Source organism: Macaca mulatta, chromosome 20 (genome assembly GCF_049350105.2).
Source record: "Macaca mulatta isolate MMU2019108-1 chromosome 20, T2T-MMU8v2.0, whole genome shotgun sequence".
Lineage (NCBI taxonomy): Eukaryota > Metazoa > Chordata > Mammalia > Primates > Cercopithecidae > Macaca > Macaca mulatta.
The window spans coordinates 12479895-12506215 of record NC_133425.1 but is presented as its reverse complement, the minus strand read 5'-3'; the positions used below and the strand labels follow the sequence as shown (position 1 = coordinate 12506215).

Genomic DNA, 26321 nt, shown 5'->3' with positions numbered 1-26321 from the left:
TGTGGCCCAGGTGTCTCTGGGCCAGGAAGCTGTAGATCTGTGGCTGCCAAGCCTAGTTGATGACAAGACTCACTGGAGAGCTTTCTAAAAGCTTAGACTTCCCTAAGCCCCCAGCACGTGGATCCTAATTAAAGATATGGGTAGGACCAGGTTAAAAACAGCCCAGGTGGAGCTGATAATCAGCTACTTTTGACAACACTGCGTCCTACATGCAGGACGACCAGGCTCAGCTGTGCTCTGCGAAAACCTTCACCTGAAGTAATGCACAGCTGTCCGATGGAAGACCCCAGGGCAGGCACTGACTCTCCTTTTTTTTTTTCTTGAGGCAGAGTCTCAGTCTCATCTGTTACCCAGGCTGGAGTGCAGTGGCACGATCTCGGCTCACCACAACCACCGCCTCCTGGGTTCAAGTAATTCTCCTGCCTCAGCCTCCCGAGTAGCTGGGACCACAGGCGTGCACCACCACACCCGGCTAATTTTTGTATTTTTAGTAGGAACAGGGTTTTGCCATGTTGGCCAGGCTGGTCACAAACTCCTGGCTTCAGGTGATCCACCCATCTCGGCCACCCAAAGTGCTGGGGTTACAGCTGTGAGCCGCCACGCCCAGACTGACTCACTTTCTAAAATGAGCAGTACCCGCTGGAGGAAGGCGTCTAGCTTGGCCTCTTCCCAAACTCACAGGACGTGGAATTCGGTGCTGACAGGCCCTTTGGAGAAACTCCTTTCCCTGTCCTGTGTGACCAGCAGGGAGGGAGGCTTGGTGGTTTGGTATTTCTGGGTGTACAGCCTCATTGTTTCTTCCTTATCTTTCTTGCCCATATCACATCTCAGGTCCCTTGGATCAGGGACAGAACTGGATTGTGCTCCTCTGGGCGGCCGCCCACTGCACTTTAGGGCCTGGTAACTGGTTTAGTGAGTTCCAGGTTCACAGAAGGAGACAAACTGCCCAGGATGGGTCATACTCAAAGCCTCCCCAGTACCAGATTGAGGTGATTAGGTGACGAGATTTAGAGTTGTATTTGGCACGAACACACATCATTGGGGTCTAGAGGGCCGACTAGGTAGGCAGAATGTCCCTCCCCACACAATGATATCCATACCCTAATCCCCAGAACCTCTGAATATGTTACCTTACGTAGCAAAAGACTTTGACAGATGGGATTAGTCAGGGCATTGGGAGGGGAAGATTAGCCTGGATACCCAGGTGAGCCCAATCTAACCACACAAGTTCTTAAAAGCACGGGACTTTCTCGGGCTTAAACGGGAACGATAAGGAGGAATGGGAGGTCCAAGAAGATACCATGCGCACAGCGGGCAGCCACGTGTCTCGTTCACCTCGTGTATCCAGAGTCTGGAACCCAGCAGGCGCTTGGCGACGGAAAGGCCACTAAAGTGAACTTTGAAGCACTGGATCCCAGTGAATAGTCATGTGGATGAATTATTTAACCTCTCTGACCCCACGTCATCCCTTCTCTATGGACATCAGAAGTAAGGGCAGTGAAATAACCCACCCAAGGTCATCCCCTGAATGAACAGTGGGGCTGGCCCCACTGCAAGCCCCTCAGAATCCATCTGGCTGCCAAATCCAGCACTCTCTCCACCCCCACCTCGGCTTGGCCATAATGAGCAGAACTCCTGGGTAGACAGGGGTGAAGCTTCTCATGGCCCCATTTCGTTCCTTTGCTCCATTCTGTGCCCTTGTTTTCTGGTGACTGGTTGTCATCCCATTTTCCACGCACAGACCAGCAGAGGGGGCCAGCGCCCATGTCGAGACCATCAGCTCCCAGAGCTGCCCTAGAGAAGGGCCTGGTCCCGGCCACCCGCAACAACAGTGTCCTTGACGACAAGGGGCACCTACTGGTTCACCACCTGGCTCTTCGGCTGCCAGCTAGATGCCCCTGGAAAAAGGACTTCATCTCTGTGGCAGCAGTTTTCACAGCTGTGAAAGGGGAGAGGGGAAACGGACCTCCCAGGGGTACTGGGACAGTAAAATGAAGCAACTCATGAGACAGCTTCTAGCACAGTCCCTGGCACTTAACTCTTAGTTGAATTTGCATTCTTTTATTTTTATTTTTTTTATTTTTGAGACAGAGTTTTGCTCTGTTGCCCAGGCTGGAGTGCAGTGGCGCGATCTCCACTCACTGCAACCTCCATCTCCTGGGTTCAAGCGATTCTCCTGCCTCAGCCTCCCGAGTAGCTGGGATTACAGGCACACATCACCACACCCAGCTAATTTTTTGTATTTTTAGTCGAGACGGGGTTTCGCCATGTTGGCCAGGCTGATCTTGAACTCCTGACCCCAGGTGATCTGCCCGCCTCAGCCTCCCAAAGTGCTGGAATTTCAGGCATGAGCCACTGCGCCCAGCTGAACTTGCACTCTTTATCAAGAGACGTTCAGTCAGTCTCAAAGGACTCTCATTTCAGATTCTGTCCAAACCACATGAATCGTTTTTTGGACTCGGCTGTCTCGCTCCTTTTCCTCCACCCTTTTATGTCTTTACCAGGTCTTTCCTCTGTACTTAAACAGCACTCCCCAACAGTCAAGCCAGCACCCTTGGGCCTGCTATAAACTACACAGGGGGGCCACTTCAAAAGGCCCTGCTAAGCAGGGGGTTCCTTTCATCTGAAAACTGCTGTGGGCCAAGTATAAATTTAAGACACTGTGCCTTTGCTTGTATATTTCCTCTGTCTTCCAGCCTAAAACCCAGCCAGTCCTAACATTGACCGAATGCCCATGTATGTTACTTAAGACCCCATGCTGGGCAGGGATACTGAGATAAATAAGACACAATCACGATGTCACTGGAAGCGCCTCCAACAGGGACAGATAGCAAGAGATGATTTCAGAACAACGTGTGTGCCTGTCTACAGAGATCCACTCTCAGGAGGGGAAAGCTAATTCCGTTCCCAAGAACTTACCAGCTACCACCCTTTGAAGGAAGAATTGTCTCCGCTTCACAGACTGACTTCCAAGGCCAAAGTCAGACAGGAACGGGCAGGACCAGGACTGGACCCCAGGTTAGACTAACATCACTGTCTCCCTTATCGCAAGCAGGCAGAGGCCCCTTGAAGATGTCCTTTCGCACCAGCTCCAAAATATCTACTAAATGTAGGTCATTATGACTGAAAATGCATTTTTCTCCTTATCCTTGCAGCAGGCAGCTGCTCTGTAAGTTTTGGCTGTAGCCTGATGCTTAGCAACGCCAGCCCAAGGCCATCTGCTGACCTGTAGATCGCAGGGTTGTCACCCTTGAAACTGGAAGGCAATCCACACACAGTGTGTCTTCCAGGTGCTTTTTCTCCTCAACCATGAAACCACACACCCACAGGCCAGGCAAGAAAGCACTCAGTTCCTTCACACATGGTCCTTCCTTCCCCTTCCTGCTTCACCTGATGCAGAAGAATTTGTCAGTAAAACTTGAGCATTACAAGAATATGCAACAGAAAGAATTAGAGAACTTGGCAATCCAAAAGCTGCTAAATGAGGGTTTTCTCCATTTTGGGGGTAATGTAAAGCAGTTCCAAGAAAAGTGAAGTCACAGCCTCCGTTGCTTATTTTCGGTTCTTAGAAAAGAGCCAATGTCAAAGGGGAAGCGGCTCCGCCCCAGCACACAGCCTCCATTGTCTGGCGGGGAGCGATGGCTGATAAACCAACTTGGATTCGGCACCAGAAACCCAAAACCTCTGACATATGTTTTCATTTGGTGATGTCAAGGAGGAAACTCAAGCTGAAACAGTGAAAGTTATTAACATTCAGAGAAACCACAGCTCAGCTAACATGCTGAGACGACAGCCTTCCAGCACCAAGCCACCAGCAGTTTTGAGGGGACTGTCAGAAAAAACACACAGTGCCCTCCTTTTCCTACCTCCACCCTCCAGCACACTCCTAAGAGGCATTATCACTTAGGCCACCATGTCAGCCCAACCAGCATTTTTCAATGGACATTATTTACCAGAAGCTGGGTGAGGACACATGGGGCAGGATATGGTACAGGTGGTTTTTGGCAGCTTGAGTCTGTTTTCTAGCACAGAAGCAGATCTCACCACAGTACGGCAGACTTCAGGTTAACATCTTGGGAGTCTACCACACATCTACCTCAGGGGTTACTACTGGGTGTCCCATAATAAGCTGTGAATAAGGTTCGCTTGTTTTTGTTTTTTTGTTTTTGTTTTTGAGACAGTCTGGCTCTGTTGTCCAGACTGGAGTACAGTGGCACGATCTTGGTTCACTGAAACCTCCGCCTCCCAGGTCCAAGAGATTCTCATGCTTCAGCCTCCAGAGTAGCTGGGATTACAGGTACCTGCCACCATGCCTGGCTAAGTTTTTTGGATTTTTAGTAGAGACGGAGGACTCACTATGTTGCCCAAGCTGGTCTCGAACACCTGGCCTCCGGTGATCAGCCTGCCTCGACCTCTCAAACTGTTGCGATTACAGGCGTGAGCCACTGCACCCAGCCATTGTGACTAAGTTTTAACCTAAGAATTCTGTAACAGAGATCTCATTGTGTGCACCAAAATTAAATTTAAATACAATTAAAAACAACTGATTGAGTGACCCAGCCAGAGAGAGAGCCCAAGTGTCCCTCAAGAGGGTATGAAGGCCAGGTGTGGTGGCTCATATCTGTAATCCCAGCACTTTGAGAAGCTGATGTGGGTGGATCGCTTGAGGTCAGGAGATTGAGACCATCCTGGTTAACATGATGAAACCCCATCTCTACTAAAAATACAAAAAATTAGCCGGGCGTGGTGGCCTGTAGTCCCAGTTACTCAGAGGCTGAGGCAGGAGAATCACTTGAACTCAGGAGGTGGAGCTTACAGTGAGGTGAGATCGCGCCACTGCACTCCAGCCTGGGTGACAGAGCGAGACTCCGTCTCAAAAAAAAGAAAAAAAAAACTAACCAGGCATGGTGACACGCACCTGTAGTCCTGCTACCTGAGAGGCTGAGATGGGAGGATCACCTGAGCCTGAGAGGTTGAGGCTGTGGTGAGCTGTGATTGTGCCCTTGCACTCCAGCCTGGGCAAGAGTGAGACTGTCTTAAAAAAGAAAAAAAAAAAGATATGGAAGAATCATATATGCATAGTAAATGAAAGAAGCCAGTCTGAAAAAATTACTTACTGTATGATCCAATATGTGATATTTTGGCAAAGGCAAAATTGAAAAGAAAGATCAGTGATTGTCAGGGTTGCAGGGGGAAGGGTGAATAAGGGGAACCCAGAGGAATTTTAGGGCAGTGAAATTGTTTTGGACGATACTGTAATGGTGGATACATGTTATTATGCATTTGGCAAAATCCACAGAATGTATAAGAGAAAGAATGAAGCCTAATGTAAACTAGACTTTAGCTAATAACAATGTAATGTTGGTTTATCAAATGTACCAACCTAATAAAAGATGTTCACAGCTGGAAAAACTGGGAGTGGGGTGTGAGTGTGGAGTATATGGGAATGCTGTAGTTTCTCCTGAAACGTTTTCCTGAAAACCTAAAACTGTTTTTTTAAAAGTCTATTTAAAAAAAAAAAAAAAAAACCCATACAGCATATTAAACAATTTATTAGAGGTAGAATATCAATAATCCAGACGAAAGTCTACAATCATGTCATAACATCATCTAACTCCCTCGATATTTAAAGTCTCAAAAAATTCAGGTATGGGTACTAAGCAGACAGCAGAAACCCAACATTCAAAACAATCACAGCAAAAAGTCATTCCACACAAAAAGACAAAAGAACTCTAAACCAGGAGGCTCACCATGTCTCACCCAAAGTTATGAAGCAGAAGTTTAGCTAATGCCTGAAAGGCGTCCTTTATCTTGATGTTTTTCATTTCAACAAGAAATTCTGAAAACGTCTCAACATCTCTGAGTGGTGGAAGAAGGTATCACCTTCTCTAGCTAGGAAAACGGACAGAGCCGTGTCTAAATGTTTGAGTGGTGTCCGAAGCAGAAAGGGAGCTGTTGTCTTTCAGGAGCCGCGGTGCCTGCCGTTAGGAAATATGCCATTTGACTTGCAAACTGGTTATGGTAGTTGCTGATGAAGAAGAGGAGAAGCCCTGATGTCATTCCTTTTTCACACAGTCTGTCTTCCTGCCCATAACCACACTTTAATCACCACGGGCAATAACCGCGCTTAAATTTTGCATTGTAAAACAGGGATGCAGCAGAAATGGAAAAAGTATCATCACTCATAAAATTTGGAAAATGCAACATGAGACTTCTGTGTTTGAGAGAGAGAGAGAGAATTAACACACACAAACCAGGAAGGAAAAAGAAACACAAGCATCTGCTTTTCATCAGCGAACACAGGCAAAGCAAGGGGCGGCAGAGGCTGTGTCACTGAAGTATCCCAGGACTTAAACATTCCTACATCCGGACTCCTTGGTCAACCAAAGCAAGCCTCTCTGAGAAACTTTTGAAAAATACGCATTGAAAAAATGTCCATGAAATCCACATCATTATAAGCTTCTAAACAGTTTCAGGATTTTGGTTGTTTTTAACGACAGTTCCAACATTATCTAAGGAATATTCTTGTGTAAATCTTCCACTTCCAGTTCCCACATACTTTCATGAATGGGATTATCAGAAAGGTCTGTCATCTTCACAGCCTGTAGGCAGGGCTCAGGGCTGCAGGCCTGAACCACTCCCATCACCATCACATACTTTCCTAGAAAAAGAAGAAAAGCCCATAGTAATGTTCTTTTTTTTCTTTTGAGACAGAGTCTTGCTCTGTCGCCCAGGCTGGAGTGCAATGGTACAATCTCGGCTCATTGCAACCTCCGCCTCCTGAGTTTAAGCGATTCTTGTGCCTCAGCCTCCTGAGTAGCTGGGATTACAAGTGCCTGCCCCCACACCTAGCTAACTTTTTTATTTTTAGTAGAGACAGCGTTTCATCTGTTGGCCAGGCTGGTCTTGAACTCCTGACCTCAGGTGATCCACCCACCTTGGTTTCCCAAAGTGCTGGGATTAATAGGCATGAGCCACCGAACCCAGCCATCTTCTTTGGTTTCTGATTTTACTAGGCCAAACAAAACGGTCATGTAAAATGTAATCATGCCCAAAGAATGGAGGCGACGCTCCCGTCAGAGTGAGTTATAATTAGCCTGCTCTGAGGTAGGAGCAGAAAACCTTAGCTGTCCTCTAATCCCATTCCTTGCTCAATGCTACAGGGTATGTGACTGGTTTCTGTGCACAGGTCACATCCTCTTTCTACAGACACCCTCTGACCAAGCAAATCCAATTTTCCCTCCACGTTGCCGAAAAGGCTGGGCAGGCAGCCCCCCGCCCCATTGTTCCAACTGCTGGAACCTATCCCTGCCACCTCCTCCAGCACATACAAGCAAATCCACACAAGGGCCGGCTGCCACCGGGATGATCTAATGACATATTAACTGTGACTCTCTTCCCATTCCCTTGGGGAAGTGACTCTCCTTGAAAGCAAAACTTGGCCAGTCTCAACCACACAAAACCCGATTGTGTAAAAGAAAACTCCAAACACTGCAGGAAAGACAGGCCCGGTGCCAGCCCCGCTGCCTGCCCCTGTGAGGCCGCTTTCATTGCACTGTACGTGGGGCCTGGGGCTTTGACTGAAGGAAGCCAGGCAAGCTGACCCCTGATTCCGCTGTTCAACCCCAGGCAGGATGTGCTCAGGTATCTCAGAACTCCTCCCCACATTCCACCTGGGTCCATCCGTGACAGAGACTGGTTCTGAAAATGCACTTGCCATTCCCCTGTGAAAGGGCCTAAAGCGCTGGTAGGGTTGGAACCCATAGAAGTAGAATGACTAAAGGCCCAGGAAAAGAAGAACAAGCCCGAGGGCATTCCAACCAGGAGAGGGGAACAGGAGCTCTACTAGGAAGGCACACACAGCCAGCCAGATGAGCTCAAAGGCATGCGATGAGACAAATTGGCCCTGTAGGTTCCACCCACACCCTCTCCCACTCCAAAGCAGCTCTCCACTGTCTCTCCCTCTCCTTCCCGCATCCCCACGCCGCGGTTGCCATGACCATTCCAATGGCTCTGGCCCATCTCCTGCCAGCTTCCTCCTCTTCGAAACCATCCCCACCCCAATGCTGCAGTCAACATTCTTGAATCCACCTCCTGCCTCCAGAACTCAGTTGATCCAAGCACTACCTAGGTAAGCATGGTTTCTCCGATTCTCCTGCAGACAGACAGCAGCCTGAGGGCAGGAAGAGCTTCTCATTCAACTCGCCTCTTCAGCACCTTAGGTTTATGGAAATAAACTGGATGTTCCAGAGGAAGAGGTGGTAGGCGAACAGCACTAGAGCAGCAGTGAGGTGAGCAGAGTTCAAGGCCATCTTGAAGCAGGCATGTCCTTCCAGACTGCCACTGAGGCTCTATCCTACCTTCCACCGCTGTCTCAGGCTCCCCAAAGGCACGGGGCTCTATCCCCTCCAAGCCTTTGCACAGGCTGTTCCATGGAGCTGCACAATCTCCCGCCACCGCACACTGACAGAGGGTGCCCAACTGTCTCAGTTTTAACACTGCAAGTCCCACATCCCAGGACCCTCTCAGTCCCAGGCAACCCAGGAGGGTTGTTCCTTATAGAAAACTCCAATGCATCCTTCACGGCTGCCTCTTCAAGCGTTCCCTGAGCCCTTAAGCCTGAATCAGCTGTCCCTCCTCTGCACCACCTCACTCTTGCCTGCAATGTTACTTTGTGTTTTAGTGGCTCGATTACCTCCCTGCCTCCCTGCCTAATGGCAGTGACTCAACTTTGTCAAGCTGGACTCGGTATTAATTAACAAAAGGAAGTGACAGGGCCCCTGCCAGCTGGCATTCAGGCCAGTGGGTATGTCAGACAGGTTCACCAATGCCCATTGGTTCAAACACTGAAGTATTTACTAGATGCCAGGCTTATGACAGGGCTGAGACCAGACAGGAGACTGTCCCAGCCTGCCTGCAAGGGGCTTTGCCTGCAAACCAACACACCAAGCAGCATGGGTTACATGCTGGGCCAAGGCTAAGGCCAAGGGTTGGCAAACTTTTTCTGTAAAGGGCCAGATAGTAAATATTTTGGGCTTTTCCCGCCACAGGGTCTCTGTCCCAAATACGCAACTCTAGCTGTAGTGGGACAGAAGCCCAAGACGTTCTGTAAATTACCAATGTATTCCAATAAAACTTTACTTATGAACACTGATGCTTGAATTTAATATACTTTTCACACGTCATGATTTTTTTTTTTCAACCATTTAAAAATGTAAAATTCCACCATGCGCAGTGGCTCATGCCGGTAGTCCCAGCACTTTGGGAGGCCAGGAGCTCGAGACCAACCAGTCTGGCCAACATGGCGAAACCCCATCTCTACTAGAACTACAACAGTTAGCCGGGTGTGGTGGTGCACGCCTGTAATCCCATCTACTCGGGAGGCTGAGGCACAAGAATTGCTTGAACCCGGGAGGTATAGGTTGCAGTGAGCCGTGATTGCATCACTGCACTCCAGCCAGAGAGACAGAGTGAGACTCTGTCTCAAAAACAATAATAGTAATAAATAAAACATTTAACAGCATTTTTAGTTCGCAAGACATGTGAAAAGAGGAGGCCTGTAGTTTGCTGACCCTGTCCTAGACCAACGCTGGGGCTGAGGGCAGGAAGAGAGGGAAAGCTGAAGGGTAAGGCGGTCGGGGGAGGGAACAGGAGCATGTGGCAGTAAACAGGTCCCAATGTTTTGCACCTTCACTATGAGCCAAGTGCAGTGTTAAGGCAGTTGTTTACTTACTGAATCCACACAACAGGCAGGAATGATTCACTCCTTTTTACAAAATAGTACAAGTCCAGAAAAGTTAACAGAAGTGCTCCAGGCAGCTCAGCTGGGAAGCGGTGGAGCCAGAAATTCGACCTAAGCCTGTCCCAGACCAATGCAGCTCACATCAGACCACTGACCTATCTCTAGTTAGACTCCAAGACTGAACAGGAAGGGCCCTTAGGAATGAAGTGATCTTGGCCTGATTTCCCAGGGGAGGGAGCCGAGGTGAGGGAAGGCCCATGGATCCTCAGACCTCCTCAGCTTAGACCTCACATCCTCTAGAAGCCTCCCCGGGCCACTCAGCACCTTGCACCTCCTCACGGCTCCCCAGGGGTCAGTGATCCTCTGGGACATTTGCTCACCGCCTGTTTCCCAGCAGACTTTATCTGGGTCTGGGCTGCAGCCCAGCACTGCAGGGGGGGCTGATGTACAACACGTGCTCAATTGACATCCCAGAGAACAAGTGAGATGGATGTCCACTGCCTGTCACTCAAGACAATTGGTTCTTGGAGCACTTATGTGTCAGGCACTGGGCCAGATACTGAGGATACCGTTGTCAGGACCACACAGCTGTAGCCCTCCAGTAGCTTGGTCTGGCCCAGTGGTTCTCAAAGTATGGCCCCCAAACACCAGGCATGGCGGTGCAGGCCTGTAGTCCCAGCTACCCAAGGAGGCTGATGCAGGAGAATTGCTTGAGCTCAAGGCCAGCCTGGGCAACACAGTGAGTCCCCTATCTCAAATAAATAAAACATTTAATAAGTCGAAAGTATGGTCCCCAGACCAGTAGCATCAGCATCACCTGGGAGCTGGTTAGAAATGCAAATTTCCAGCCCCACCTGGACCTCATAACTCAGAAACCCTGAAGGTGGGGCCCCAGCCATCCCAGCTTTAGCAAGCCCTCCAGGAGAGACTGATGCACGCTCAAGCTTCAGCATCAATGGTTTAAGAGAGGTAGTAGGCAGGGCGCAGCGGCTCACGTCTGTAATCCCAGCACTTTGGGAAGCCGAGATGGGCAGATCACTTGAGGCCAGGAGTTCGAGACCAGCCTGGCGAACATGGCAAAACCCAGTCTCTGCTAAAAAATACAAAATTAGCCGGGTGTGGTGGCACATGCCTGTAATTCCAGCTACTCGGAAGGCTGAGGCAGGAGAATCGCTTGAATACGGGAGGTGGAGGCTGCAGTGAGCCGAGGTCGTGCCACTGCACCCCAGCCGGGGCAACAGAGTGAGACTCTGTCTCAAAAAAAAAAAAAAAAAGAGGCAAACATGAGTGAGCTGCAGCCCAAGACAGTTCAACGAGGAAGTACAGGAAGGTCTCCCGTTCCTAGGGGTTAGGGAGGACTTCTCTGAGAAAGGTACATTTGAATTGAAACGTTAAGTATGAGCAGAAGTTTCCCAGGACAGTATTTCCCAAAACTTGATGGCGAACAAGGAAATCAACCGGGGGAGGAGGTTTGTGACAAATGCAGGTGCCTGGGCGCCTCCCCAGAAGATTCCCACCAGAGGTGGGAGAGTCCCAGGAATCTGTATTTGTTGAAGGGACTGCTTATCATCAGATCAACTTCACCGAGGAGGGACCAGGAGGGACCGGAGCAAGGGTACCCAAGCGGGGACCCGCAGGGGCAGAGGCCCAGAGGAGAGGCAGACCCGCCCCGCCCCCGCCCCCGTCGAGTGTCAAGACCGGGATCGAATCCGGCCTCGGCAACTTCCCGGCGGACAGCAGGGAAGAGGACGCCCGGTGAGGCTCGGGCATTACCTGGGACTAGGCAGGGCCGCCCGCGCGGCACCCGCTCCAGGCCGCGGACCGAGAAGCCCCCGCTCGGGTCCCGCAGCCGCGCCTCGCCGCGGTCCGCCATCACTACCCTGCCCTGCATCCACACGGCCGCCAGGTCCAGCGGCCCGCGGCCCGCCGCCGCTCGCGACAGCCGCCACGCGCCCGGGCCGCCCTCCGCGTCGCGCCGCAGCTGCTCCGCCAGCACCTTGAGTGGCGGCGACCTAGGCAGCCGCACCCCCGCGGGGCCGGCTGAGAACGAGTCCGCAGCCGCCGCCATTCCACCTAGCCGCCGCTTTCCCGCCAACTTTGAGAAGCAGCGGGGCCCGGCCCGCAGCCACCAATCAGGAGCGTGCTGGCAGAGCCGGCCAATGGTCGACGTCAGAAGGCGGGACCGCCGGGCGAACCGACCCTCTGGATCAGCGAGGAGTGCGCATGCGTAGATAAAAGTAAATAAACGCTCTCATGAATGAATGGAGAAAATGGGTTAAATGAGAATAAATAATGGAACGCAGAGAGGTAAAGAACTTCCTCTTTCAACGCATCTCAAAATTTGGCGTGCATGCAGATCACCTGCAGAGTATGATTATTCATCTTTACATGGCCTTGTTTTGAGGTTAGTAAATACTGAAACGAATTAAGAGTCTGTGTTTATTGGGAGTGATCAATAATCCAGTCAGGAGATAAAGCTGGGGAGGCAGATGGGGAGAGCTGGCAAACTTGCTCTTTCTTTTATTATTATTTTTATTTATATTTTAATAGCATCAAATAATTTTAAGGTTAATAAAATATATTGCTATTTTCACAAAAGAAATGCACATTTATTATAAAAAAAAAAAAAGAAAAGGAAAAATGTAGAATAAGAAAATAATTGTAAAAGCGGCTTATAGATATCCACTGTTAATTTTGAGGTATATTAGCCTCCAGGTTTTAAAATGTGTGTGCGTGTGTGTGTGTATTTTTTTTGAGACAGGGTCTCTGTTGCCCAGGATGGAGTGCAGTGGCACAGTGACAGCTCACTACAGCGTTCACCTCCCGGGCGTAGGTGATTCTCCCACCTCAGCCTCCTGAGTAACTAGGACTACAGGCGTGCACCACCACATCCAGCTAATTTTTGTATTTTTTGTAGAGACAGGGTCTTACCATGTTGCCCAAGGTGGCCTTGAACTCCTGGGATCACGCAATCCTCCCTCCTTGGCCTCCCAAGGTGCTGGGATTACAGGTGTGAACCACCACGCCTGGCCTATTACTGATACATAAATAGTGTTTTGTATATTGTTTTCACTTAATAATGAACATCTTTCAGTATCAGCAAATGTCCATCTGCTTCCTCTTGACTTACTGCATAATACTCGATTTGTCTTATCACATTTTTTTTTTTTTTGAGACAGAGTCTCCCTCTGTCGCCCAGGCTGGAGTGCAGTGGTGCAATCCCGGCTCACTGCAAGCTCCGCCTCCCAGGTTCACGCCATTCTCCTGCCTCAGCCTCCTGAGTAGCTGGGACTACAGGCGCCCGCCACAACACCTGGCTAATTTTTTGTATTTTTAGTAGAGACGGGGTTTCACCGTGTTAGCCAGGATGATCTCGATCTCCTGACCTCGTGACCCGCCTGCCTCAGCCTCCCAAAGTGCTGGGATTACAGGCGTGAGCCACCACTCCTGGCCAAGTCTTATCACATATTAAACAAATATCCTATAGTTGGACATTAAGGCTATTTCCAATTTTTCACTTTATAAATATAACCACTGTGGACTTATTTAAAAGCTAAATCTTTCTTTTTTTTTGAGATGGAGTCTTGCTCTGTTGCCCAGGCTGGAGTGCAGTGGTGCCATCTAGGCTCACTGCAAGCTCTGCCCCCCGGGTTCATGCCATTCTCCTGCCTCAGCCTCCTGAGTAGCTGGGACTACAGGCGCCCGCCACCACGTCCGGCTAATTTTTTGTATTTTTTTAGTAGAGACGGGGTTTCACTGTGTTAGCCAGGATGGTCTCGATCTCCTGACCTCGTGATCCACCTGTAAAAGCTAAATCTTTGTGCACATCTTTCAAATAAAATTCCCAGGAATTTCTCCCTAAAAATTGGATGTCCCCAGTCAGGAAAGTCCACAAATCCTAAATCAGGCGATCCTTAAAGTCAAGGTCAGTTCTTAAGAGAGACTTTGAATTCTCAGGGCCTCCTGCAGTACCAGGCATTCAGAGTATTCACCAAGAGCTTGATTTTTTTTTTTTTTTTTTTTGAGACGGAATCTTACTCTGTCACCCAGGCTGGAATGCAGTGGCGCGATCTCACCTCACTGCAATCTCCGCCTCCTGGGTTCAAGTGATTCTCCTGCCTCAGCCCCCTGAGTAGCTGGGACTACAGGTGCACGCCACATGCCTGGCTAATTTTTGTATTTTTTAGTAGAGACGGGGTTTCATCATATTGGCCAGGCTAGTCTCAAATTCCTGACCTCGTGATCTGCCCACCTCAGCCTCCCAAAGTGCTGGGATTACAGGCGTGATCCACCACACCCGGCCAAGAGCTTCATTTTTATAAAATTGAGCCAGGTCCTATTGTAAGAACTTTGTAGGAAGTATCCCATGTACCCCCACAGACCCTGAAAAGACTGTTCTACACAGGTGAGGAAACTGAGGCTTAAGGAAACCAGGGGACTGGCCCATAGCCTCTATGAGGTTTTGGCCTCTACACCTAATATGGTTTAGCTGTGTCTCCACCCAAATCTCTTGCTGAATTGTACTTTCCATAATCCCCACATACCATGGGAAGGACCCCATGGGAGGTAATTGAATCATGGGGGCGGATACTCCCATGCTGTTCTTGTGATAGTGAGTGAGTTCTCACAAGATCTGATGGTTTTATAAGGTGCTTTTCCCCCTTTGCTCGGCACTTCTTCTTCCTGCCGCCACATAAGACGGACATGTTTGCTTCCCTTTCTGCCATAATTGTAAGTTTCCTGAGGCCTCCCAGCCATGCGGAACTGTGAATCAATTAAACCTCTTTCCTTTATAAACTCCCCAGTCTCGGGTAGTTCTTTATAGCAGTGTGAGAGCTGAGTAATACAACACCTCAACCCTGACCTATAAAGTAACCCGGCTCCTAAGCTGAGAAGGGAGCAGGAACATTAACCAAGAGACAATCCAACCCGTTCATACCCGGTGGGTCCTCACTGACCTTCCCCCAAGGTACCTTAAGGCCAGAGAAGTGATGGGGAAGGGAGTTAGGGTGAAGGCAGAAGCTCCCAGGCTTCTTGTATGAGCCTGGGAATTCCCCATCATTGCCTTGGCCTCTAGATTGCCTACCCCACTCCCACAAGCCCAACACCCTGTTGCTGGCAGAGTGGTCTTTTCAAAACAAGTCTGGGCATATCAGCACTGGGTTTATAACACCTTGATGGTGTAATCCACACATCTGGAATGTGAGCTTTCCAGGCAGAGGGAACTGCACATGGAGGGGCCAGACAGGGGAGAGAAAGCAAGAAGCATGTAGCAAACTGCCAGTAGTTGAGAGTGGCTGGGACGCAGAGTAGAAATGGAGGACTTCGGATAGATGAGTCTGGTCCTACATAACCTCATTTCTTATCCCCATTTTACAGATGATGAAGCTAAGGTTCAAACCAATGACAAGCCTGAAGCCACATGGCTAGTGAGTGGTAAGAGTCAGAACTCAAACCCAAATTCATCTGACCCCAAACTTCATGTATCTTGAACCACAGGCTCCATCTCACTGTTCACACTCTCACCCACCTCCACCCATCAAAGGTGCCTCTAGACCTTTGCTTGTGTTGTTTGTTCTCTCCCTGACATGCCTCCCTGTCAATCACTCTCAGTTGAAACCTGGCTTAGTCATCAAGTGCCTGCTCACCAGCAAGACCTCTTCTCTTCAGGGAGCCTTTCTTGAGCCCCACAACTGGAATGAACCTCTTCCCTCCAGGCCAGTTTGCCGGTGCCCCAATCCATGGTTTCCCAACCTCAGCCCTACTGACATTGGGGCTGGATAATCTTTGTCATGGGGGCTGTCCTGTGCACTGCAGGATGTTGAGCAGTATCCCACTCTCCACCCACTAGATACCATGGCACCCTCCTCAAGTTGAAACAACCAAAATATGTCTTCAGACATTGCCACTGTCCCCTAGGGTGCTAAATCACCTCTATGGAGAACCACTGCCCTAAGCTATAATACTCACTGCCCTCTGTTTTGAACCATAAATAGTTGAGTCTGTGTCTATCTTACCAGTAAAGCCTGGGTTCTCAAACTAAGTTGTCAGCAGCAGACAGACAGGTAACCCTGGTGTAGCAGGGGTAAACTGGCTGTCTGATGTCCTGGCAAAAGGGGTCCAGCACACTCAGCCAATGGTTGTCATGCAGGACTGTGGGCCCATTGTTGCTAGATCTGATTTTTCAAGACATTTTCTTTTGTTTTTGTTTTAGATGGAGTCTCACTCTGTCACCCAGGCTGGAGTGCAATGGCACGATCTCAGCTCACTGCAACCTCCACCTCCCAGGTTCAAGTGATTCTCCTGCCTCAGCCTTCCAAGTAGCTGGGATTACAGGCGCCTGCCACCATACCCGGCCAATTTTTTGTATTTTTAGTAGAGATGGGGTTTCACCATGTTGGCCAGGCTGGTCTCGAACTCCCTACCTCAGATGATCCACCTGCCTCGGCCCCCCGAAATGCTGGGATTACAGGTGTGAGCCACCGCACCTGGCTCAAGACATTTTCATATATAATCTCCATGTTTAAAAAAAAATGCTGGCAACGAATTCAATTCTAAAACAAAGGAACAAAAACAAACCTCGTGCCCCTGAAAGTCATCCGTAGACTGATTCTGGCCCATGGGCTTCCAATCTGCAAATTCTCTCTAGAACGTGAGCTCTGCTCCAGGCACCAAGGCAGCCTGCGTGTTCACTAATATGCAGCTCCTTAAATCTCCTGCAAAACACCCAAGGGACTGTAGTGCTTCACCAGCTCCAGGAGTTGTGAAATCGGCATCTTAAATTACAGTCATGAGCAGACAACCGGGGTCTGTTGACACATGTTGGGTAAGCCTCCCCTCTAGGGAGGATTATTCCCCCTCCCCCGCACCACAATCCATCACCCTCACGCTCAGGCCTGAAGCAACCCCGTGTGCCAGCCTCCCCAAGCTCCAGCCCCCCAGTGAGATCAAATATCCTTGGAAGGGGGCTTCCTGCCACCTGCACCAGTGAGGACAAAGGTAAGGTGATAGGAATTGTAGGCCTTGGCTTTATCCTCCATCTGCCTGTTCACCAGTTCCCAGGCTGATCAGGTCAAAAATGCTTCTGGTTTCCAGAAATAAAGAACCCTACTGCACTAAGAAAAGGGGTTGTTCTGGGCGGGGCGTGGTAGCTCACGCCTGTAATCCCAGCACTTTGGGAGGCCGAGGTGGGTGGATCATCTGAGGTGAGGAGTTCGAGACCAGCCTGGCTAACATGGTGAAACCCCATCTCTACTAAAAATACAAAGATTAGCTGGGCATGATGGCGCATGCCTGTAATTCCAGCTACTTGGGAGGCTGAGGCAGGAGAATTACTTGAACCCAGGAGGTGGAGTTGCAGTGAGCTGAGATCATGCCACTGCACCCCAGCCTGGTCAACAAGAGCAAAACTCTGTCTTGAAGGAAAAAAAAAAAAGAAACTTGGTTGTTCTGGAAGGGTATCCATACAGTGACATCTTCGTAATAGCAAAGGCTGTTATTAGCTGAGCCCTTACTATGTGCCAAGCACCATGCCAGGCACTTCATGTGCAGAGACTCAGTTACTCCTCATGACAACCCTAAGAAGTAGATACTTTTCCTTTTTTTTTTTTTTTTTTTTTTTGAGACAGAGTCTCGCTCTGTCGCCCAGGATGGAGTGCAGTGGCGCGATCTTGGCTCACTGCAAGCTCCACTTCCCAGGTTCATGCCATTCTCCTGCCTCAGCCTCCCAAGTAGCTGCGACTACAGGCGCCTGCCACCACGCCCAGCTACTTTTTTAATACTTTTAGTAGAGTTGAGGTTTCACCGTGTTAGCCAGGATGGTCTCGATCTCCTGACCTCGTGATCTGCCCGCCTCAGCCTCCCAAAGTGCTGGGATTACAGGCATGAGCCACCGCACCCGGCCAGTAGATACTTTTCTTATGCCCAATTTAGAGATGAGGACATTGAGGCTTGGACAGGTGATGTGACCTACCCCAGACCACACAGCTAGGAGGAGGTAGAGCCAGGAACCAATCCTTACCCTGGGAACCCTTACAAAGGGTTCTTCTCAGGTGTCTCAATGATCAGGATGGTGGTTCTTAACATAACGTCTTACCCACTATCCTGGATTGGCACCATGGAAGAATACTCTGGGCCGGGCGCGGTGGCTCAAGCCTGTAATCCCAGCACTTTGGGAGGCCGAGACGGGCGGATCACGAAGTCAGGAGTTCGAGACCATCCTGGCTAACACGGTGAAACCCCGTCTCTACTAAATAATACAAAAAACTAGCCGGGCGAGGTGGCGGGCGCCTGTAGTCCCAGCTACTCGGGAGGCTGAGGCAGGAGAATGGCGTAAAAACCCGGGAGGCGGAGCTTGCAGTGAGCTGAGATCTGGCCACTGCACTCCACCCTGGGCGACACAGCGGGACTTCGTCTCAAAAAAAAAAAAAAAAAAAAAAAAAGAATACTCTGGGAAATTTCTTTTTGAAATACAGGTTTTATGAAAACACACACACATACACACACACACACACACACAAATTTTGAACTGTGTTTAATGAAATGCCTGCCAAAGTATGCAAAGGGGCAGTGGATGGATATCTCTTACTTTGGATGCAACTTACTTTGAAATGCAACAAGAAATAAGGTGGATGGATGGGTGGACAGAGGGAAGGACAGGTGGCTACAGCTGAGATAAGGCAACTCGAGTCAGCTGTTCATTGTGGAATCCGCATGGTGGGTGATTGGTGTTCACTGCACAGTTCTTTCAATAACGCAACATCTGGGGAGAACTGTAGGTCCCAGGGCCGCAGCACAGCCTTCCAGCATTGGTATATCTGGGGGTGGGACCCTAGAATGATTCTGGGGCCCAGCCCTCCCCCACTCAGTGACAAGCAAACTTCCTGCTGTCTCACTCACAGAGTATCACCAGGTCATGTGAAAGCCGATGCATCTTGGCCTCAAGAGGTGCCCTTTTTTGTCCACTTCACACAGGCCCAGGGCTGGGCTCCAGGGAGCGTGGCTAGAATAGGGTAAAGTCACACCTCAGTGCCTGATGACTGACACTCCTGGGCCTCTGCACCGATGGTGATGTCTGCTGTCCACGGCACACTGGTGTGAACAGAATGTTTGTGTTCACACCCCCCATTGCCACAGAGGGCAATGTTTGTGCCCTCTCCCCCCAAATTCCTATGTTCCACTGTATATGGTTAACTATAATTTATTGCATAGTCTCAAAAAACTAGAAGAGACTGGATGTGGTGGCTCATGCCTGTAATCCCAGCACTTTGGGAGGCCAAGGTGGGCAGGAGTGACCTCAGGAGTTTAAGACCAGCCTGGCAAACATGGTGAAACCCCATCTCTACTAAAAATACAAAAGTTAGCTGGGCGTGGTGGTGGGTACCTGTGATCCCAGCTACTCAGGAGGCTTGGGCAGGAGAATCGCTTGAACCTGGGAGGCGGAGGCTGCAGTGAGCCAAGATTGTGCTCCTGCACTCCAGTCTGGGCGACAAGAGCAACACTCCGTCTCAAAAAAAAAAAAAAGGAAAAAATATAAGAAGAAAATTTTAAAAAGGGAAAGAAAAAGAAAGTTAATTCCCAATGTGAAAGTGTTAGGAGGTAGGTCTTTTGTGAGGTGGTTAAGTCTCATGAATAAGGGTGGAGCCCTCATGAATGGGATTAGTGTCCTTTTTTTTTTTTTTTTTTTTTTTGAGACAGAGTCTCGCTTAGTCGCCTAGGCTGGAGTGCAGTGGCGCGATCTCGGCTCACTGCAAGCTCCGCCTCCCGGGTTCACGCCATTCTCCTGCCTCAGCCTCCCGAGTAGCTGGGACTACAGGCGCCCGCCGCCTCGCCCGGCTAATTTTTTGCATTTTTAGTAGAGACGGGGTTTCACAGTGTTAGCCAGGATGGTCTCGATCTCCTGACCTTGTGATCCGCCCGCCTCGGCCTCCCAAAGTGCTGGGATTACAGGCGTGAGCCACCGCGCCCGGCCTAGTGTCCTTTTAAGAGGGGTCCCCGGAGAGCTCTTTTACCCCTTCCACCTTGTGAAGACACAGTGAGCCAGAATTTGAGTCCTTACCAGACCCTGAATCTCCCAGTGCCTTGATCTTGGACTTCCCACCTCCAGAACTATGAGCAGCCTGGGCACAGTGGCTCACACCTGTAATCCCAGCACTTTGGGAGGCTGAGGTGGGAAGATCATATGAGCCCAGGAGGTAGAGACTGCAGTGAGCTGTGACTGCACCACTGCACTACAGCCTAGGCAACAGAGCAAGACCCCCATCTCAAAAAGAAATTACGAGCAATACATTTCTGTTGTAAGTTACCTAGTCTATGGTATTTTGTTTTAAAGCCTAAACTGACTGTTACACATTTCCAGCTCTCTGGAGGAGGCTTTAAGCACAACCTACATCTTGCATATGATAATAACAGTAATGCTTCCTCTACTACTATAGGCCAAGCACGCTGCTAGCCGCTATGGTATATTCCAGCTCATTTCATCCAAAAATCCCTGCCAGAGACCTACTTCTGCCCTAACCCTAACCCTTTATAGGAGAAAAATAAACTGAGGCTCAAAAAGGCACTAAGCCTACAATAATCAAACCTGTGTGGGTACTGACATAAGAAAAGACATATATAGGCCAGGCGCGGTGGCTCAAGCCTGTAATCCCAGCACTTTGGGAGGCCGAGACAGGCGGATCACGAGGTCAAGAGATCGAGACCATCCTGCCTAACACGGTGAAACCCCGTCTCTGCTAAAAAATACAAAAAACTAGCTGGGCGAGGTGGCGGGCGCCTGTAGTCCCAGCTACTCGGGAGGCTGAGGCAGGAGAATGGTGTAAACCCGGGAGGCGGAGCTTGCAGTGAGCTGAGATCCGGCCACTGCACTCCAGCCTGGGTGACAGAGCGAGATTCCATCTCAAAAAAAAAAAAAAAAAAAGTTATAGAAAGGCACGTACATACCCAGAACAGAATCCCATCTCCACGCAAATTACAACGTGTCACAGGTGGTGGCCCAGCTGGAAAACACTTGTTTCCTCTTCAGGGACTTCAGTCAAGAAAGCCCAGTAGTACCTAAGTTAACTACCAAGGAGAAGAGGGAGTGGAGAATGACTGCTTAATGGATACAGAGTTTCCTTTGGGAACAATGAAAATGTTTTCCAACTAAAGAGAGGTGACAGTTGCACAACGCTGGAAATGTACTAAACACCACTGAATTGTTCATTTCAAATTCGTAAATGTTATGTTATGTGAGTTTCACTTCCACTTATTAAAAATGGGTTCCAGACCAGGCTCACGCCTATAATCCCAACATTTTGGGAGGCCAAAGCGGGAGGATCGCTTGAGCCCAGCAGTTCAAGACCAGGCTGGGTAACAGAGGGAGACCCCCGTCTCTACAAAAAATTAACAAATTAGCTGGGCATGGTGGTGTGTGCCTGTAGTCCCAGCTACTCCGAAGGCTGAGGTGGTAGGATCACTTGAGTCTAGGAAGTTGAGGCTGCAGTGAGCTGTGATGGTGCAATTGCACTGCAGCTTGGATGACAGAGCAAGACCCTGTCTCTAAACAAAATAAGTAAATAAGAAAGGTTCGATCCCCACCTCCATCCCCCCACCCCCCATCCCCCCACCCCACCCCCATCAAAATAGTATCCAGGGGTAACTGTGCCCTAAATCCACCCCCAGGCAATTCAGGCCCTTGGAGAGGTTAAATAACTTACTCAAGGTCACACAGCCAGGAAGAGGTTGGCGCTGAAATCAGCCTGCCTTCAAAGCTCCAGTTCTTTCTACTGCAGACAGGGAAGAAAATGGGGTAAATGTTGCCCACGCCTTTCTCTCCAGGGAATTCCTCAGGGACTCCTTCCCCCTGGAGCAGTGTGACTTTATTTACATAAAAACTCTTCCAGGGACATCAACAAGAAATGCAGACCAGTACCAGTATACTGTTGTACCCGTAACAGACCCTTTTGCTCAAAATAACCACAATTCTGTGAAAGTGGAAGTGTTCTAGAAAATCGAGACGAAGCATCACTCCACGTGTTTGCACAGAAAGAAACAAACCTTCTCAGAAGTGCACTGAATCCAAACGCCTGACTTCACAGGGAAGGAAGGAAAAGCGGGGGACATGAGACATTGAAATGCACCCCCAGGGCAGCAGGGACATTTTTTTGAGTGAGTTTGGGATGGGGTTAGGTGGGAGGCAGGGGGACAGACAAAATAAACACCTGCCAAAGCCCCAAAGCAGTTTCTCCAACCCAGAATGCCCTGACCACCAGTGGGGGTAGTTTCCCAACTGTCCTGGTAAGAGGTTTTCTGGGGGGCCTGACCCTCATTCGAAGTTCACTGAAGCATACAGCACCCCTGCATCGGAGATTACTTCTGAGGGACTCAAACCTCAGCCTTGCAAAACAGCAACACTTGAGTGAACCCAGCTGGAGATAAAGGAAGTGTGAGTCAGCCCAAGAATTTCTTTTAAAAGGCCGAGTGAAGGAGGCCACAGCTGCTGGACTGGGAGACAGAATTTGCATGAGGCTGGGGCTGGGCTCTGGGCGTCAACCCACAGATGTCCTCAGGGATCTGTGAGCAGAGAGGCCTGGCTGCAAAGGGTCTGGAGGACAGCCCTTCTGCTAAGGTGTCTGCTCCCAGGGCAGAGGGCATGGGGGAGCTGGAGGAAGCTGGGCTCCAGGAGGGGTGGCCAGGTAAGTCCTTGGGCCAGTAAGGAAGAAGTCCAACTGTGTACAAATATTACCTCTGAGCCACACCACTACCCTGCCAGGAGGTTTAATGTGGTCCCATTTTACAGAGGGGAAGACTGAGTCTGATTTCTTCACTCAACAAGTGCTCATTGAATGCCTGGGATGCAGCAGTGAACAAAACCAACAAATAATTGCTTTTATAGAGTTTATAATCTGGTGAAGGATGAGGAGAGAACAAGAGACAGTTTCGGGTGCTGAGCACATGCGGATGAAGAAAATAAACCAGGAGGGATGGGGAGAGGGGCTTATCTGCGCAGGCACCCTCAGCTGAGACCTGAATGACGAGAAGGGGCTGGTGGCCTGGGAAGGGCACTCCCACAGAGGGAATGACGAATGCTAAGGCCCTGAAGCAGGAGTGACCTTGTGTGTATGAGGAACAGAAAGGCCAGTATGGGTGCACAGTGATGGGGGAGCAGTCAGTGATGCGGTCAAGAGGTCAGTGAGGCAAGATCAGGTAGAGACTCACAGACCACTTAAAGGAATTTGGATTTTGTTCTAAATGCATCAGGAATGCGCATTTTCGGGGTGGCGGGGGCGGGGGTGTGGGGAGACAGAGAGGAGTCTGGGTGCAGTGGCTCATGTCTGTAATCTCAGCACTTTAGGAGGCCAAAGTGGGAGGATCACTTGCGGTCAGGAGATCGAGACCAGCCTGGCCAACATGGCAAAACCCCGTCTCTACTAAAAATACAAAAATTAGTCGGGCGTGGTGGTGAGTGGCCTATAATCCCATCTACTTGACAGGGTGGGGCAGGAGAATCACTTGAACCCGGGAGGTGTTTGCACTCCAGCCTGGGCAACAGAGGAAGATTCCATCTCAATAAATAAATAAATAAATAAAAGAGAGAAAGAGAGAAAAAGAGAGAGACATGATGAGATTTTCGTTTTCAGTAGACGCCCCTGGCTGCTACATGGAGACTGGGTTGTGGGGGCAGAGGAGTGGAGAGACTAGCCAGGAAGCTGCAGCTGTGGTTTCACTCTACTCCTCACAGCCTGATGAGGGGAGACAAAGACAGAAGTCAAGGATGGACTTGGTTTGGGGCTTGAACGACTGGGTCCATGCAGGTGTCCTTGCCCGAGACAAGGATAGTTTGAGCCAGGGCACCCAGCCGGAGCTTTCCCCCGTGCCGCCCACCCCACAGAAGGCCCGGAGTGTTCATGCCGGCATCAAGGACCTCCACGCCCCTCCCTCCTCTTGCCTCTCCATTTTGACCTCACACTGCTCCCGGCAGCCAAAGAGCTCTTCCCCTTCTCTCCTGACATGCCTATGCTCGGTCCTAGCTCCAGACCTTTGCTCAGCCTGCTCCTGCCTGAGGGCCCTTCCTCCTTCCTCCTCCCTTGGCCTGAGCGGAGGCCTGAGAAAGGCTTTACAGAGCAGTGGCTCTCAAGCTAGCACCTGCCTGGATTTGAATTCCAGCGCGACCACCTCCTAGCACGTGATCCTAAGCACCTTCCTTAACAGGACTTAATTTCTTCATCTGCCAAATAAGAGTGAAAACGTAAGTGCTGACCATGTGGGGGTAGCTGCAGGATTAAAGAAGCAGCACTCATTCGTTTCACTCTGGGAACAAGAGAAATGTCAACCATGGTTAGCCAGTGTTATTTCAGGCACAGAAATGGCCTGAGGGGCTGGGCACGGGGGCCCACGCCTGTAATCCCAGCACTTTGGGAGGCTGAGGCGGGAGGATTACTAGAGCTCAGGAATTCGAGACCAGCCTGGGCAACATAGGGAAACCCTGTTTCTAGAAAAAAATTTAAAAATTAGCCAGGTGTGGTGGTGCACACCTGTGGTCCCAGCTACTCTGGAGGCTGAGGTAGGAGAATCACTTGAGCCTGAGAGATCGAAGCTGCAGTAAGTGGTGACTGCACCACTGCACTCCACCTGGGCAACAGAGCAAGACCCTGTCTCAAAAAATAAAATATAAAATATAAAATTTTTAAAAGCATGGGGAAGCAACCGCTCTTTACTATCTCATATGGCTACATGCAAAGTGAAAAGGCTCTGGCCCACCGGGAGGGCTGTCTCCTTCATGGCCAAGTCTCCAGAGCCTCCCAGTGTCTACCCACTGGACAGAGGAATGGCCACAAGCACGCAATCATCCCTGCCCCCTGCAAGGACTTCCTACTCAGCTTTTACAGGACGGGACCCGAAGCCCAGAGTGACACTGTGGATACGCCATGGGTGGTTCCTTCCCAAGTCTTTCTGGCCAGCAGGGTCCTGGTGACACCTGAGATTCTGGGTAGAGACTCATGTTTTGCATGAAATGCAACAGGGACTCTTTGGAGGGTTTTAAGAGAGACAGAGGAGAGGCATGATCTGATTTTCACTTTCAGTACAATGAAGGTGAACCCACATTTCCCAGGGCAGGTCTACCCTGGCCAGTCCTAGTAATGTCACTTCCCTCAGACTCCCATGGGTGGCTTCAGGCCAAAAATGCCAGGGATGGTGGGGCCTGTGGCCGGCTGGGGACCGGGTGTCCTGCTTTCACCTACATCCCCTCTACACCCTTGCAGCCAGAGGCTTGAAAGGGGGAAGCCATAGGTCAGACCAAGCCTAGGCTGTGGTGCCCACCGCCACTGCTGTGGGATGTCTGCTGGAAAATGAGACCATGAGGTTTACAGGAATTGGAACCTCTGACTAGCACTGAATGTGAAAGCAAGACTCACACGCATGCACACTTAGGCAGATGCAGACACAAGCAGACACACAGAGCAGACACAAGCAGCACATTCGCTTACATACACATAAGCATATATACATGCATATACACACACATGCATGTGCATGACTGCATACACAGGTGTGCATACACTCCTCCACTCATGCAGACACTCTGAGGCGCAGGCACACAGACGCAAAGGCTCCCAGACCCCTCTCACGTGGTCTGCCCACTTACAGCTGTAGGCTTGCTCTCCCTAGACCTGAGGCCCACAGACATTCCCAGCTCCTGCCTAGAGATACACCCACTTTCCACCAGTGGAAACACACACACTCACACACACCCAAAAGCCCAGGCCCATGGCCTCCAAGCAGCACTGCACACACAACACAGCTGCTTGTACATGGGCACCATCTCACAAGCCTGCCAGACCACACAGCTGTGCACACATGCACACGAGTGCACACCAACATCCCTTGTCTTTCTCTCTCTCTCTCAGAGTTCACAGAGGTCAGCCTCAGAAACAGAGAACACCTGGCTCAGCCCACTTTGACTGCAGCCAGTGGCACTTTCTGGGCCCCTTGCTGCCCCAGCCTTACCCGGCATCAAAGTCCACACTCCTGGATTCCACTGAAGTGTGCCCTCGGCCAGGAACACCCTTCTGCCTGCTCTTCCCCCTCTCCCAACATGCCAAATTGCCAGCTCTCCCCTGCCTGTCCAACCAGGAAGCTCCCAGCAGTCACAGGGCACTAAAGTGTGGGGGGACCTGGGCCAGCTTGTACTCCTCCACAAAAGTCTTAACCTCTCTGGACCTCAGAGTCCTCTTTACTAAAATGAAGGTCATTATCAGCATCAGACAAACTCTATTTCCTTGAGAGGGGTTTCATGTCCAGCCAGGCACATAGTAGGGGCTCAGGAAAAAGCTCATTAAAAGAATAACAATGGGCCTGGCATGGTGGCTCACACCTGTAATCCCAGCATTTTGGAAGACCAATGAGGGAGGACTGCTTGAGCCCAGGAGTTCAAGATCAACCTGGGCAACAAAGTAAGACTGTCTCTATAAATAAAGACTGTCTCTATAAAATAAAATAGGCCGGGCATGGCGGCTCACACCTGTAATCCCAGCCCTTTGGGAGGCCAAGGCGGGTGGATCACTTGAGGTCGTGAGTCTGAGACCACCCTGGTCAACAT

The 26321-nt window shown here is 50.1% G+C and overlaps 1 protein-coding gene and 1 long non-coding RNA gene across 2 annotated transcripts; one reads left to right on the top strand and one right to left on the bottom strand.

Annotated features, from left to right (window-relative positions):
• Nucleotides 1–6032: 6032 nt before the first annotated feature.
• On the bottom strand, nt 6033–25797 carry RMI2 (RecQ mediated genome instability 2). The gene is given in 3 exon segments (NM_001194293.4): nt 6033–6661; nt 11516–11825; nt 25786–25797. Coding segments are annotated over 2 exon segments (444 nt in total). The 5' UTR covers nt 11811–11825; nt 25786–25797; the 3' UTR covers nt 6033–6512.
• Nucleotides 11938–20830, top strand: LOC114674484 (uncharacterized). Its single transcript, XR_003725641.2, has 3 exons — nt 11938–12049; nt 15122–15178; nt 20766–20830. It is a non-coding gene; the product is annotated as an uncharacterized LOC114674484 (long non-coding RNA).
• Nucleotides 25798–26321: the final 524 nt, after the last annotated feature.